Raw genomic sequence first — 16502 nt, forward strand, 5'->3', positions numbered from 1 at the left:
CTGTCTGTCTGTCTAGGGCGTATCTCCCTGACGGTAGTTCCGTTAGTTATGAGATTTCGCATGTAGCTTACGCATGTCATGAACCTGTGCATCCTTGATTTTGAAGATTTTTGAATTTATAGTTCGCGAGATATTTGTATTTTACCGTTTCCCATAGGAAACAATGGGTTATCGTTTCCCGTCCCGTCGGCACTATGGGTAGTGACGTCACAATCAAACAATATACGCCTAACAGTATTAAACTATCCTGCCTTCACTCAAAGTTCAGAATAGCGTTGGATACGATAAGGAGGTCCGCATTCAAATTCTTCTTGGTGAACAGATACAGACTTTTGCTCAGGTAATCTTAAGGCAGTGATTGATTTCGTTTCGTTTATTTTTAAGCTTCTTTATATTAAGTTTCAAAGTAATGTCTAGAGTTGTACAGTCATCTAACAGACAGGGAATAGTAATCCATCAAAGTCTGTCTAGGGCGTATAGCTTACGCATGTCATGAACCTGTGCATCCTTGATTTTGAAGATTTTTGAATTCATAGTTCGCGAGATATTTGTATTTTACCGTTTGCGGTAGGCACTGTAGTGAGGCACTGTGTAGCGGACCCGCGCGACGTGAATGATGTCATAGTCATAGAACAGTCGTTGTCATAGATGTTACCCCAGCTGATGCGTATGGGCCTGGCATGTAACCAACTCTCACTACCATGTTAAGTAGTATATTGTAGTTTGATGTATTTGTATAAGAGTTAGCTTTCTATTCAATGTTGATGGTAAGCCTAGACCAGTGACCATGCGTTCATGCATCTACTGACGCAATGAGAGAGGTTTTCAGATGTGTCCCGATGAATCTGTTGTAATTTGTGTGTAGACTTTGTTTTCTCATTATTGCAATATTATAAACCTCAGTCTGCATTTATCCTGGCTGGGAGAGGCTGTCATTCGGAAGATACTGTGTGTGATCGCCTTTGCTCTGTGTTCATTAAACCTGTCAGAGTGTATGAATAAACGGCTGGGTGCCAATCAAAATCACAACGCAAGAGTGGCCGCTACAAATGGTAGCTTATATTGATAAGCCTCGGAGGCTTTCAGATTGTACATTGCTTTCCCATCTGTTGCTATGGAGTCCATGAAATACGCGCAATTCTCGCTGTAAATTATGTCGGGCCACGTCGTCATGTTATCCTCCCAGTTCTGCCCTGAACAACAGCTAGCCTACACCTACGTCTGCTAACACTACAGAATGCATAATTCCTACGGGCACTGCACTAGTTATTCCTAACCATAGGATGCACTAAAGAGGAATGTTTTTAGTCTTAGTCTACCTCATATTGTGCTTTTTGATAATCTTGGAATTACATGAAGACCACCACCCTGGGAACGAAGGTATCTTGGTGGGCAAAGCTTTGAATCTTAGAAATCAATTATATTTTTGACAAAGAACAAGTGCAGAGAGACAAGTACTGGTGAAAGTTTTAGTTTAAGTAAGTGTGCAAGCAGCAGCGTTCTGCATCAGTTTGAGGCTCTTTAGTTGCTACATCCAGACAGGAGAGCATTGCAGTAGTTAAGTCATGAAGTCATAAATGCGTGGATTTGTTTTTCTGCATCTTGAATGTATACCACTTTTCTGACTTTGGTAATATTATTTAGATGAATAAGTCTTTCAAATCTGTTGAGTAGACGGCTGGATAGTATATTTCTCAAATGTTTAGGGCCTACATTTTCTTTTTGACAGGAAAGGGAGATTTAGTATAGGTCTGTAATTGGCCAGGTTATCAGGATGAAGGTTATGTTTTTTGAGAGCTATTTTGAAGGATTGTGGTACATATCCTGACATAAGAGAATTGTTTGTAACTAATAAGTAGTGTCTCGTTTATTAATTTATTTAGGTTATTTTATAGGGATAGGGTCTAGTACGCACATTGATGATTTAGATGAGGAGATCATCAAGAGCGTGTGCGTTCTGCAAAGGCTGCATCGTCCCCTGGCCCTATTGGGAAACATTATCGTGTCATTAAAAGAGCACCTGATTTTTTCGAAGCACAGAAGAAGCAGGTTATGCAACGCGACATCAAACTGTATCTGTTTAAACAGTAATGTCTCATCCTATATATCATTTAAAAATATATCAATATAACACCCAGTCCTATACCCACTTGACAAGGCCAGTGAAAATCTCATGAAGGCTTTTTTGTTGTTGTTGTTGTTGATATTGTTAAGTATCGGCATAATGATTGTAGTGCATAGTGTTATGTTTTAATACTTGAGGTACATTGTTGTATGGGTATGAGAACTTGTATGTGACAGTAAGGGGTTTGGCTGCTGTGGGAAATCCCCAACCAATAGCACAAGAAATTAACATGTTTTACTGTGTATAACTACAAACAATTATTAGTCTTAGTAGGAGTAGTCATAGTAGTAGTATTGTTTTATGGCACCTTGGTACAGCTGATGTAGTTCCTAAAATTTGCTTTATAAATGTAGATTACTTACTTACAAATGATTGTTGATTACTAACTTGCCATCAATTCTATAGAGACTGAGTTTGTATGAGTAAAGAAATGGGTGAATAGGGACTGTGACATCACAGACTATCTTGTTATAAAAACCCTAAACATTGTACAGCTGTTGAAACAGCCACGGTTGATAAAGACTTTTGGCTAACTCAAACTACATGCTAGTTTTACTTACTGGTCTAGACTAAAGGAAATCTTACAGATATTTTAATATACACCATGAGCTTTTTGTACTGGATACACAGTTATGTTGTGCTGTTTTTTTGTGTTGCAGTTTGTCCTGGAGGTCTGGAGGCCCCCTGTGGTGCACATGGGGACTGTCACGATGGACGTTCAGGCACAGGCTCATGTAAATGCCACCCTGGTTTCAAAGGTTCAGCCTGTGAACTGTGTGTCGCCAACCACTATGGTTCTAATTGCACAGGTATTTATCTCTTTTTCTCTAGTATTGAAAGTAGGGGACACAGGGGATTCTGTGGAAGAACACGATTTTGAAATATAAGCAGAAAACCTTTATGTTAAAGTTTTGAAGTTTGGAGCAGGGATATTTCAGTAAATGGATGAACAGTATTGTTATTTTTAATACATTTCTATAAGTAATAAGATAATTGTATGTAGATAAAAGTATTTTAATTGTGATGTTCTTGTTAGACATATTTCATCATATAAATATCAGCATATAAAACTAAGGCTTACAAATTGTCAAGTTGACAGGTTAACTGGCAGGGACTAAAGGTCCCAGAATTGACATAAACAAAATAATTCCCTGCATGTAGTAATATGGTTCTTTTTCGATGTTGACATATGGTCTCATAGGGAAGTTATTCAATTAACTTACATTTTCCCCCCCAATTTTTTTTTTTTTATGATTAATGAAACAATATTCAAAATGAGTTGACAGTTTTCATTTATTGTGTGCAATAAGCAGCCTAACCTCCCCAATTTAGGCAACACGAAAAATTGATTATCTGTCCATTTGTTTAATTCAAGGATTTAAGTGTTACCAAATGCTCCATGCTTTAAGTGTAATGGATGTCAATACTACTTAGATGACTTGCTTTTAAGAGGACCTATTTGTTATTATTATTCTAGTCTTCCAATAGGTCCACTTTGGTAGTACTAAGACAAGGTATGGACTGCACCTTAATGCTAATTCTATCCATCTGAGAAAGCTGGATATGTGCACTTACATAGATAGAGAAAAAACCTTCAAAACATGAAATCTTTAGGCAAACATGATTCAAAAGCAGAAGATACAATTAGGACCTACTTCTATTTCTAGCACTTTTGGGATATTGCCAACACCGTCACATCCGTCACATTTGCCACGATCCCGTGGAGGTTGCACTGCCCCCTTTCATTCTTTTGTGATTGTGGTTTTTCATATAAATGTTCTGTCTTTACTGGACATACAACCCTTATATTCACTCCCCTTCCCAATTCTAATGCATAACAAATTGAATATATTAACTATTTGTTTGCTTTCCACTGTCAATAACACTGTATATACTGTAAGATATAGCCTCACTGATGCTCTAGATGGTAACTGCATATAATTTACCTTGTATCTGTACTCTGCACAATGACAGTAAAGTTGAACCCATCTACCCACCCACCTACCAACAAATAAACATAGGTAGCACGTGAGGGGCGGGGTCAGAAGCACATAGAGTCTGTAAACCAAAAAAAAAAACATGGCAAAAAAAACACATGTGCATTCACTAGAGGAACAGACAGGAAGCTGGGAACACAGCCACAGGTTTGGACTCCACTCAGGTGGAAGTCCTGACAGCATATCTAAATGAGATATAGTTTCATAGGATTGCACTAAACCACAGCCTTTCATCATGATAATCTGGCTTTTATCCTACCCAGCCACATCTGTCAGTGACAAATATGTACATACGTCATAGAGGTGTAGATACCCTAAAAGCCCATTGACACTATACCAGGGCAAACATTGCAATTGGTTGCCCTATCACCTTCCATATACTGTAGGGAAACTACTAAGCAACATGTTGTCTAGCGATGGTAAACTGGAATGGGTGATATTTTACACACCAAATAGGACAGACAGTACAGTACAATCATTTGTGATTTATGTTAATTATACTCTATGCAAGGACGTTTGCAATGTGACGGCATGATGAATGAGCTGACTGTGTTTTTTGCAGCATGCAAATGCGAAGCACATGGCAAGTGTGATGATGGCATGGATGGCAGTGGAAACTGTTTCTGTGACGAGGGCTGGACTGGAAACTACTGTGAATTAAAACTGGGTAATGGATAACTCAAAACACAATTCATCAGTGCGCATTCAAGACATTATGTTACCTGGCATTAAACTAGGTGGATATCTACAGAGTATTATTTTTCTTGAACTGACCAACCCCCCCTGATTAAATGTTTCTGATAGAGAGCAAGCCAGTCTGCTCCCCAGGCTGTCATCCAAATGCTGTGTGCCTTCTTGGCAACCAGTGTGAATGTCAGAATCCCTTTGAAGGAGATGGTCTGAATTGCACAGGTTAGTGTACAGCAACCTTAATATCACACATTTTGCATTCATCCTCATCTATGGCAGCATCCCTGGTGAATACAATAAAATATGCCAAAATAGAGGGTTTTTTTTATGACCAGCATTAAGTTTCTTGGGCTTATTGGAATGCACTGCCTCATTTAAAATGTTCATATTTGGTACAGCATATAATGGCAACTTGTCAAACGACATTAAAACAGATAAGATGAGTATGTTGTTCTCTGTATAAAACATTTATACTATAAACTATACTAGAGAATGTACATTATGTACACAAATTATAGGAAGTGCTTTCCATCAAGAATTGCCGGCTGAAATCAGTGCTGGTCCTCCTGTTGTCTTTGCAGCTCCTGACTTCTGCAGTGAATACAACGGAGGCTGCCACCAACACGCAGACTGTCTGCAGGTTGGCCTCAACGTCACCTGCTTGTGCAAATTAGGCTACTCTGGTGACGGCAATGACTGCTCCCCCATCGACAGATGCACAGAGAACAATGGTGGCTGCAGTGATTTTGCAACGTGCGTGTACACAGGGCCGGTGAGAAACCTTGACTTATTTATATTTTAAACTCTAGTGATTTATGTAAGGCTGAATTAAAAGTCCAGTACAATATTTAACATCAGTTTACACAGTTTACATCACTGGAGACATGTACTGCCTTAAAATATTGTCTATTTGTTTCTGTCCAAAAATGATTCCTCTTTAAAAAGGTGATTTTTCTGCTTTGTCAGACCTGTACCAAAGGACTTCACTTTACTTAACAGCTTTGTGATAAGTGGGTAGTATCATGGTAATAAGTGGGAAGTATGATCCAAAACCAATGTAACAACCAAGAAATGAATCATTATGAATATAATTTCTTTATAAACAATAGCTCAGAAACTACTGTGGCAAAATATAGTCTCTCTCAATACTATATAAGACTAACATACTGAAAACAACATGGTTACTTTATGAATGTTACTAAATGGTCATTTGATTTGGGGAGTGTCGATATAAGGCAAGGCAAGGCAAGGCAAGGCAAGGCAATTTTATTTATATAGCACAATTCATACACATTGGTAATTCAAAGTGCTTTACGAATAATAATGAACATAGAAAAATATGAAATTAAAACTGTAAAGCGCATTATGAAAGGTAATCTATGATAAAATAGATTTACAAGATGAATACATAAAAAGTAAACACATAAAAAGTAGAGTACATTCAATCAGTTAACAAAAACAGCTGGATGAAGTCAAGATTTGAAAAAAGTTGGAGCACATTTAATATCATCAGGAAGTTGGTTCAAGAACTGAGCAGCATAGCAGCTAAAATCTGCTTCACCATGTTCTGACAGTAAGCATTACCAACAGATTGCTCACCAGAGATCTGAGAGATCTGGCAGTTATTGCTGAAAAATATCTGAGTGGAAATTTGGTCCTGTCCTATTTAATGACAAGCAGCGGTACTTTAAAGTCAATGCTGTGACTTACAGGAAACCAGTAAGGACTTAAGTATTGGAGTAATGTGGTCAATTCTTTTGGTTTTCGTAAGAGCTGTTTAATAGTCTTTTTAGGAAGGCCAGTGAGATCATTGCAATAGTCAACCCTGCTGGAGATAAAGTCATGAATACTTTGCTTTAACATGTTTCAGATCACAATCAAATAAGAAACAGAGGTTTTTAACAATGGAATAGCACCCATTGAAATCATTCTTGTCATTATCCAGAAACAAAATAACTAGTTTTGCAAAAAAATGGGTTTGTATTTTACAGCTCTCATACAATTTAGTTTCAAGATGTTGTCTCATCCGACTTTCATGCAGTCATATAGACATAGCAGCTAAATTAAACATAAACAGGCAGTTCAGGATTTTACAGCCCTGATGCCATGTCATTTTCTTGAAATGTGTTTCTGTTTAAAGACAAGGAAAATACTGAATTGCACCCTTGCATTCCAGAATGAGAGAGGATGCCAGTGCAATACTGGTTATGTAGGAGATGGCCTTCAGTGCCTGGAGAAGGCAGTACCACCTGTTGACCGATGTCTGGAAGACAATGGAGGATGTCATCCTAGAGCTTCCTGCAAGGACCTGCATTTCCACAGTAAGACCTGTAGTCATGGCTTTGGCAGAATGTTCAAGATAGGAGAAGTCATCAGATATCCATTCGAGAGGTTCAGGATTTCTGTATTTTATCAGGAATGTAGGGTGTTTGTGCACTCAAATGAAGCACTTGAACAAAAATGAGTTTTCAGTGTGGAAAATATTATTCTGTATTTAAGCAAAGATTTAGAGACTATTAAACTTTCCTATTTCTCATGATGAGTCGAAGCATATATGACCATAACCGCTGTTACATTCACAATGTAATGTACAAATGACTCCCAGTATATAATGTACTATAAATAATGTTTTTTAACACTGGACAAAATATTATTTTAATAGTCAGTTTCTGTCCAATGTACAAAAGTTCAGCTCCACTTAAAAAACCATGAGCTGACCTGAAAGTCTCATTTCAGAAAATGGAGAGCTCTAAAATGTCATCCATTTTTTTGCCACTGTTTTCATCTGTACAGGTTTCTATTTCCTTTTAGGGTTCCTAAAGTAAACAATAACAGTGAAGCACTATGTTTGACAGTTTGGTGTTATTCTATACCTTCTAATTTAGATGGTTTTACTGGGCATTTGTGTGATGTATTGTGTAGAGTAGCTTGAGTGCTCCTGCTGGAGAGTAACTAAGGTCTTGTCTGTTTAGCAGAGTAATGAATATTGAAACCATTGCCATAGTGTATAGGCATCTTTTGTTGTTGCTTGGGGGAGAGTTGACACAGACATTGCAATGGGATTGTTGGATTGGGATATTCCCGAGTCGAGAGTGCAAACTAGTGCAAACACACAGTGTGGAAAATCTATCACATCATTTCAAGAAGGATTCAAAATGATTTGAAGGCAAATTATGGGGCTTCACACTAGTCAAAAGGTTCAGTTTCGGTGGTAGTAGTTCAGTTTTTTTCCACTCCAAATACACAGTACATCTGAAATGTAAAGAGAATTTAGTCATTTTCCTGTTAATTTAATGCTCAGTGATCTGAATAACCTTTGTGTTGGTTTTAGCCAAAACAGCTGGAGTGTTTCACTTGAGATCTCCAGTTGGAAAGTACAAGATGAACTTCACCTCTGCAGAGGCAGCCTGCCAGGCTGAGGGTGCCATGCTTGCCACATTCAGTCAGTTGTCTGATGCCCAGCAGGTGAAACTGTCAAATAATTGTAACATAGACTCAAGGTGGAAAATTGTAAAAACCAGGGCACATGGTAATCTCAGGTTATCTAGAAACACCAAAATAATTCAGTCAGCAAGACTTGGAAAAGCAAGTAATTGAGAATACTGTACCTTGAAAGACTTTGCAAAGATTAGTTGTCTGAATATTTGAGGAAAATAAAATAATTTGACATGCTTTTCCAGATATAAATATAAATGTCATGTGCTGTCTCCTCTCTTTGGGGCTCTCCTGAAAATACCCTGTAATGCTACCTAAAATATGACTCTACACTTTAGAGTGATTACAAAAGATATCTTGAAAAGTCTTACTTTCATAACATGTCTGAAAAAATTCTATCATCATTGTATGTACAGAAGCATTAACATTTTTTACAAGAAAATCTACTTTGTTTCAGGTAGCAATTTAGTTATCTTTCACAATAACACCTACACTATTCTCTAGTATGGCAATATTTTTTTTATCTAATCTTCTAATTATCTCTGTCCCCAGCTTGGTATGCATATGTGTGTTGCAGGCTGGATGGATGGGAAGAAAGTGGGCTATCCAATAAGATTTCCATCTGTCAAATGTGGTGACAACCGTGTGGGCATTATTCTATACAAAGAACCAGTAGACACAAGCAGCACATATGATGCTTATTGTTACAGAATGCAAGGTATAACTAATGCTTTTGTTGAAAAAGTGTAGTTGATATTTAGCCAACATCAATGTCATTCAGAATGTGAGAAGCAAAGATGAAGTTATACATTAAGCAAATAAGGTGATACATTGAGGATAATGAACAAGATATTTCATTTTTCTTTCTAGATGTTGAATGTTTCTGTAAACAAGATTATGTTGGAGATGGAATTTTTTGTAATGGAAATCTGGCCAGTGTTCTAGCCATGAATGAGAAATTCTCCACTTTTTACGCTGTAAGTATATGACCATATATGCCTGTAATGCAGGCCAAACTGCTTTACATTTGAAAAATTTATAACAAAACAAAAAAAGATGAGATGGTAACAGAAATAAGTGCAAAAAAACTGAAATAAACACAGAAGAAACAGAAGTAAATACAAGCAAGACAAAAAAAGTAGAAGAATAATTGACACAAATACCTTTTATAGGCACTGTAGATATTAAAACTACATGCACAACAAAATATCCCTTATATAGCAGATATGTATATGTTATGCTCAAGTTTGCTTTGGCAATACTTTTCCTTATGGTCATGTCAATAAAGCCCCTAAGGGTTTTTAGGGCCCCTGAGCCTGTGCCAGAAAGGCCCATGCTGTAATCCAAGAAAAGTGTGTCATCTTGAATGATAACAATTCTGGCTAAAATAGACTACAACATTTGTTTTATGTCTTATTCTGGGTGAAAATGTAAGGAACTATAGATAATGGTGGCGATGTGAAGGTGTACCTGTGAGTTGTATTCTGTGGTCTAGTGAATAAGGCATAAAACATATTAGTATGTTCATTTTGTGAAATTTACAACATGAGCTTATTTGAATAAATGTACATATGTAGCCAAGTATAAGTATAGACAATTTCAAAATGTTAGCTCCAGCTTGTGAAGTGAAAGTGTAACATAAACATTATGTTTTTGAAAAGGGCATATTGAGGTACGCGACCACTGCCGTGGAAGGAGAGAATCTAATGAACTTCCTGTTATCAAGCTCATCCTTTGCCACACTGTTTGCGCCTCTTGATGAGGGATTCTCTGTCAATGAGGTAATTGTGTTTCCCTAATAACCGTATCTAAAAAGTGGATGTGTTTGTGTGTGTGTGTGTAATCTTGATCAGTAGGATCTATATTCTGCTTACGTTGTTTATTAAATGTTTAATTTCTTGTGTAATTCACAGACTTTGTCTTGGAGAGATATGGAGTATCACATCTCCATTAACCACAGCATCCACTTCTTTAACAATATGACGGACAACTTGGTCATCCCTTCACGACTTGGCTGCAATCTCACTATAGTGGTGCCACGAGCTAATGCAACACTGTCTGATGTGAGTTCATCAGACCTGAGATGCATAAATGGCAATAGACTGTAGCCAATTGAGATAAATGATGAAATCTCACACGTGGGATGGAATGTGGTATGCATCTAACCACTGTAGCAGAGAGCTTCAGAAATGTACACTTCTTTGATAGAATATTATACTTACAGTGGGGAAAATAGGTATTTGAACCCCTACCGATTTCGCAAGTTTGGCCACTTGCAAAGACATGTGTGATCTAGAATTGTATTGGTAGGTGTATTTTAACAGTGACAAACAGAATATCAACAAAAAAAATCAGAAAACGACATTTTATAACATTTATGACTTTATTTGCATTTGATGCAAAAAATACATTTTTGAACCCCCAAGCAAACAGCAAGAATGCTGGCTCACAATGACCAGTTATGTGCCCAAGAAGCACACAGATTAGTCCTCATTAGGTCTAACAAGGTACACCCGATCTCAACTGGTGACGTTTATAAAAGAAACTTGTCCAAAGAATCATACTTCACACCTTCAACCTCACCACCATGGGCAAGACCAAAGAGTTGTCCAAGGACGTCAGAGATAAGATTGTAGACCTGCACAAGGCTGGAATGGGCTACAAAACCATTGGCAAGCAGCTTGGTGAGAAGTAGACAACTATTGGTGCGATTATTCGTAAATGGAAGCAACACCAAACAAATGTTAATCGCTCTAGGTCTGGGGCTCCATGCAAGATATCCCCTCGTGTGGTATCAGTGATCATTCGAAAGTTGCAGAATAACCCCAGAACTACACAGGGGGAGCTTGTGAATGATCTCAAGGCAGCTGGGACCACAGTCACCAAGAAAACCATTAGCAACACACCACGCCGTAATTTTTTTTAAGTACTGCAGCACTCGCAAGGTCCCCCTGGTCAAGGAAGCGCGTGTACAGGGCCATCTGAAGTTTGCCATTGCACACTTGAATGATTCTAAGGAGGATTGGGAGACAGAATGTGGTCAGATGATACCAAAATCAAGCTCTTTGGCATCAACTCGACTTGCCATGTTTGACAGGGGGAGGGATGCTGAATATGACCCCAAGAGTACATCATACCCACCATCAAGCATGGAGGTGGAAACATTATGCTTTGGGGCTGTTTCTCTGCCAAGGGTACAGGACGACTCGACCGCATCAAGGGGACTATGGATGCGGGCCATGTAACGTGGAATATTGGGCTTGAACCTCATTCCCTCATTCCCTCCCATTGAAAACGCAACCTTAAAGATTTGGAGAGGATCTGCAAAGAGGAGTGGACCAAAATCCCTCCTGAGATGTGTGCAAACCTGGTGACCAACTATAAGAAACATCTGACGTCTGTGCTTGCCAATAAGGGTTATTCCACCAAGTACTAAGTCATTTTTGTCAGTCAGTTTTGCTAGGGGTCAAATACTTATTTTTTGCATCAAATGCAAATAAAGTCATAAATGTTATAAAATGCATTTTTCTGGATTTTTTTGTTGATATTCTGTTTCTCACTGTTAATATACACCTACCATTACAATTATAGTTCACACATTTCTTTGCAAGTGGCCAAATTTGTGAAATCGCCAAGGGTTCAAATACTTATTTTCCCCACTGTATATTATACTTTTATTACTTTTATAAACAAGAAAGTTTAGTCAACAGATTGATAACTCAGGGTTATTATGTTGATAACAACTTTTTATTTCATAGAATAATTTTATTCAGCAAATTCATCAAAGAAACATTTGACAGTTTAGGGGTCTAGCCTTCAGACACAGGTATTGGAGATAATACAGGCTGTTTATGTGCTCTAACAATTAGGGGTGCACGGTTCAGAAAATGTCACGATTCGATTCGATACCGATTTTTAGGCTCACGAATCGATTCAAAATCGATTTTCGATTCAAAAACGATTCTCGATTCAAAAAAATGGATTCACAGTATGTAAATGTTAGTGCTGTCAAACGATTACAATATTTAATAGCGATTAATCGCATTTTTGTCATAGTTAACTCAAAATGAATCGCGATTAATCGCAAATGAATTCATCGCAAATTTAATTTTTATGCTCTTATCATGGAAAAGTGGATTGGCTTGCTTTATTCAATGTTTTATTTTATTGAAAAATAACATTGCCAAACAGGGCGGTACAAAATAAAATTATAAAGTGCACATTTCAGACTCAGCCTATAGGGCAGTTAAACCATAGCTTAATATTTTCTTTTTTCCAAGTTTGCTGTGAACATAGAAGTCAGGCCTCTTATTTCAAAAACAATGAACCGTAACAGTAAGGTTACCAATAAAAGGTAAGCCTACTACTTCTGTGCTTTCAGCCAGCTGCTTGTTGACATTTTCAGACAACAGTGAAGCTTGCTTCTTTTGCACAACACAACTTTTAAAGGTAAACTTTCTATTCAGAAGCTTTTTATCAACCATTTCGCCGTATCGCGCTCACCATCACTCAAACCGTAACGTTAGCCTACTACACAGTTTGCGAAGCCAAAAAGAACGTTAATCTTAAAAAAAAAAGATTTATGAATCGATTTTTGGAATTCTATGAAACGATTCTGAATCGGGAGCACTTGAATCGCGATACGATTGTGAATCGATTTTTTTTGCACACCCCTACTAACAATGGTGAAAACCAGATTGAAATATTTCAGACTTTGCCTTTGTCTGTGAAATATTTCATATAATTGTCAAGCACCTCAGTCAGCAGTTTTAAAACCATCTGACCCAGGATTTTAAGAATAAAAGACAGGGTTTAATTGGATCCTTAGTTCACCTCTAATGCTTGTATTGAGACCCAGACGCAGAAATGTACAACTATAGGCTGGTGTCTTTTCCTTCAGAACCTGCTATTGAACCTCGTTTTATCTTTGGATTTTGTGTTTCCTTGTCCAGCTCCTTTGTTATTTTCCGTTTAGTAACCAATCACTGAAAAAATAACATAAAAAACTAAAATGACATAAATCAGAAGCAATCTTATTACAACTTTAAGAATTAAGGAAACTGCAGTCATCAAATGTGATTATGGAATGATTATTTAAAAAATTCCTTCATTTGATTTCCTGATTTCTAGCAAAACGATTCTAGAAAGCAGTTATGTATGTGTGTTAGCACATATCAGTATCTTATAAGAATTGTGTTTCTATTTATAAGAATGCCAAACCTAAACTTGTCGACAAGAGAAGGATTTTAGAGTGGGACATTCCAGCCATGAATGGTGTTATCCACATTATTGAAGGACCACTTAAAGCACCTCCCCAAACTGTAAGTGATTACCAAGATTTCCAAGATACATGTGAAGTATTTGCACTGTTGGCCAAACTGGTCAAGTTCTAGAAAAAAGATGAAAAATGATATCGAAACAGTGATAATGTCTGTGTCCGGGCATTTTAAAGTTATTGGAAGCATGGCCTTTCTGCTATTTCTTTCATAAGTAAACTTGCTAAAATATTTTAAGAAGGAAAGAACCCTCTCTTCAAGTCAAAACATTTTCTCAAAGTTTTTGATTGTTCATCTGCAGGTGGAACCGTCTCCCTCTACTTCTCAGTCTGGAGGGGCCTATGGTGTCCCCATCCTGGTCACTCTCTTTGTCCTTCTTGCTGCTATTGGTATGGCATACTATGTGTTCAGGCGCAAGAATGATGCTTTCCGCTTCCAGTTTTTCAAGGTAAATGATCACCATCACTGTTTCCTCTCTGCTTTTTATCTTATTGAGATGTGAACTATGATGAAATAATGTGATGTAATATTAATTCTCAAGTGATCTGGAAAAAACTCATTTTCTGTACGCAATCTGCAGTTTGCCCACAAAAGGAGTGGTGTTTCACATCATCAGGGTTTTTCATGTTTCATGTTAAATCACAGAATGAAGACGAAGGTGGTACTTCATCAGAGGGCACCAACCCTGCTCTGGTTTCCATTCCAAACCCCTGCTACAGTGGCTATACAGCCTTTGCAGAACCATTTGGAGTAAGTTCTTACATCATGTGTTGCTTAAAAAAAGACGCGGCCTTTATTACATAAAGAGATTGTCAATTTGAGATTTTTTATTTGTAAGTGTTTTAGTTCTGTGTTTTCCCCCACAATGCCAACCAAGGAACACGTATCTGTCAACTCTTTGAGTAACTGAGGGAAGCTCAATTTATACTTTGTTAGACGAGGCATAGGGCCTCATTTATAAAAAGGTGCGTAGAAACCATCCTTCATTTTGTCTAAGACATTTTCTGAAATGGTCGTAAGTGAGATCCACAGAAAACGAATGTACACACAATATAAATCACAAATGATCGTGGAATTGTGCGCAACTGAATCTCCGCCCTCACATTTAATCTAATTAGCATGCACAATGCACAAACTCTGTGACAATGGCAAGCGAGAAAGAAACATGTAAACAGAAGAATTATAGTGAGGCTGACATCGACGTTCTGCTGATGGAAGAGCAGATGCGGGCCAAAACATTGTTGGAAAGCCTGCCAGGTGGCGTACTGGCAAAAGCAAAGTATGTGACATGTAGTAGATACGTCTCCGAAGCACCTGCGGCAGCAGCGCCATGGCTTTGGTGCGCTACACTACCGACCGCGCACGGGCATGTGCTGTATTAAAGCGGGCTCCCTAGGCTGTCTGAGTGTGCGCAATCTGGATGAGAATACATTGGGAACGCTGTTTTACGCAGGGAATCCTCTTTCACATTTTGCTGTTAATGGGCACTGTATGGAAATCTAATAAATTGCGGACATATAGAGGAATAATACTGCGAAGAACATCGGGCAAAATTCTGCTTAATGATGACGGGGATTGCTCGACTGGTCAGGAATCCAAGAACAGACAAAACCTGAACGTGTATGACCTGGTTGCATCTGGTGCGCCTCTGTAGGCGAGAGGCCATTTGGGCACAACTCTCTCGGCAGGCGGTACCTGCTTATCAGCCATACATCATCCTGTGTCAAAAAGTCTGTGCGATCACGAAAAAACCCTTTCTCTACTTATTGCGCAGTTGGCAATATCCTCTAACAACACCAATGCAGCCATATCTCCTACTGAAAACTAAGCCACTATTAGACTTTTTATAGGCTATAGTTTGAGCGAAATGTTTTACACTTGTGAAATTAAAACGGAATACCTTTTAGACGTGAATCTCATTCATGTGTGAATTATTCTATTAGTATTATTAATTGATTTTATTGAGCGAAACATTAATTTGGCATTTCACCATTAGCCCTAATGATGAAACCGCGTGTCGGCTGTTGGCGCTCGGAGAGTTCTGAATTCCTGCAGTACTCCAGTATTGCCACAAGGAAATATACTTACGCGAACTAGAACCAGACGTAGAGATATGTCCTTTCCCACGCCTAAGACGTTTTTTAGAAATCTGACTTTGACGTGGATTTGATCGCACGCACACTCTGAGATCAAATATGTGCGTAAGTACATTTTATAAATTAAGGCCATAGACTGTGCCTGCACAAACCTGCTGGCTATATTTCTTGCCATTTGCAGCATGTTTATGCCTCACAGCAGGCTCAAAATACAACAGATATGTGGCGCATGTATGCAAGCCCTAGTTTAGAACCTTGCATGTGCTCATTTTATTACTGTCCGGAATTTTGTGTTTTTTCTGTCTATTGTTGAATGATTGTTTTACATTTATAAATCTAACTAAAACATAATTTAAATACAAAGAATACATAAATCATATTTCTTTTTACCAAGCATCATTTGTAGATATGACCTTTGTCTTTGAAACAGTCTCTACTTTGGCAAAGACATTGACACGGTTTTGCATTTTCAGGATCAAACCACCAAGGAGCCTGCTGAACCACAAAACCCCCTTGAATAATTCAAATACAGCCATACCATTTCTGCAAATACAAAGGAGACTTCAGGAACACATACTTATGTGTTACAGAATGCTTAGAGAGTGAGAAACTTTGGATGGACTGCTGGAATCTTAATAAAACTTCATACTGCAACCATAGTATCATTCACTTTGTGTAAAGGCATACATGGACACAGGTGGCAACAAATTGACAGTATTTGCAGTAATAACAATATATGGGTGGTTGACATGACATGGCCCTTTTTTTGTCCATTGTGTCAAAGACAAGTAAATTATTGAAAAACATGTAAAAAATCATGGTGATATTGTTTAGAAAGTGCTGTATTTTGTGAACATACAGAACATTAATGGGATTAGTCTTT

General features: G+C 37.9%; 1 protein-coding gene across 1 annotated transcript in view; it reads left to right on the forward strand.

The window, feature by feature from the left end:
- The window catches only part of stab1 (stabilin 1), a gene marked incomplete at its 5' end in the record, with an annotated part of 62034 nt that extends 45812 nt beyond the window's left edge, over positions 1-16222 (forward strand). The window contains 14 exons of the mRNA XM_080846104.1: positions 2785-2934; positions 4685-4789; positions 4927-5034; positions 5394-5584; positions 6989-7133; positions 8144-8277; positions 8800-8965; positions 9118-9224; positions 9909-10028; positions 10161-10310; positions 13458-13568; positions 13825-13971; positions 14169-14273; positions 16093-16222. Of these exons, the coding sequence (XP_080702230.1) occupies positions 2785-2934; positions 4685-4789; positions 4927-5034; positions 5394-5584; positions 6989-7133; positions 8144-8277; positions 8800-8965; positions 9118-9224; positions 9909-10028; positions 10161-10310; positions 13458-13568; positions 13825-13971; positions 14169-14273; positions 16093-16140 (1787 nt within the window). The 3' untranslated portion in view covers positions 16141-16222. The remainder of the gene's footprint in view (positions 1-2784; positions 2935-4684; positions 4790-4926; positions 5035-5393; positions 5585-6988; positions 7134-8143; positions 8278-8799; positions 8966-9117; positions 9225-9908; positions 10029-10160; positions 10311-13457; positions 13569-13824; positions 13972-14168; positions 14274-16092) is intronic.
- Between the last annotated feature and the right edge of the window lie 280 nt (positions 16223-16502).

This window comes from Sprattus sprattus (assembly GCF_963457725.1).
Source record: "Sprattus sprattus genome assembly, chromosome: 10".
NCBI lineage: Eukaryota > Metazoa > Chordata > Actinopteri > Clupeiformes > Clupeidae > Sprattus > Sprattus sprattus.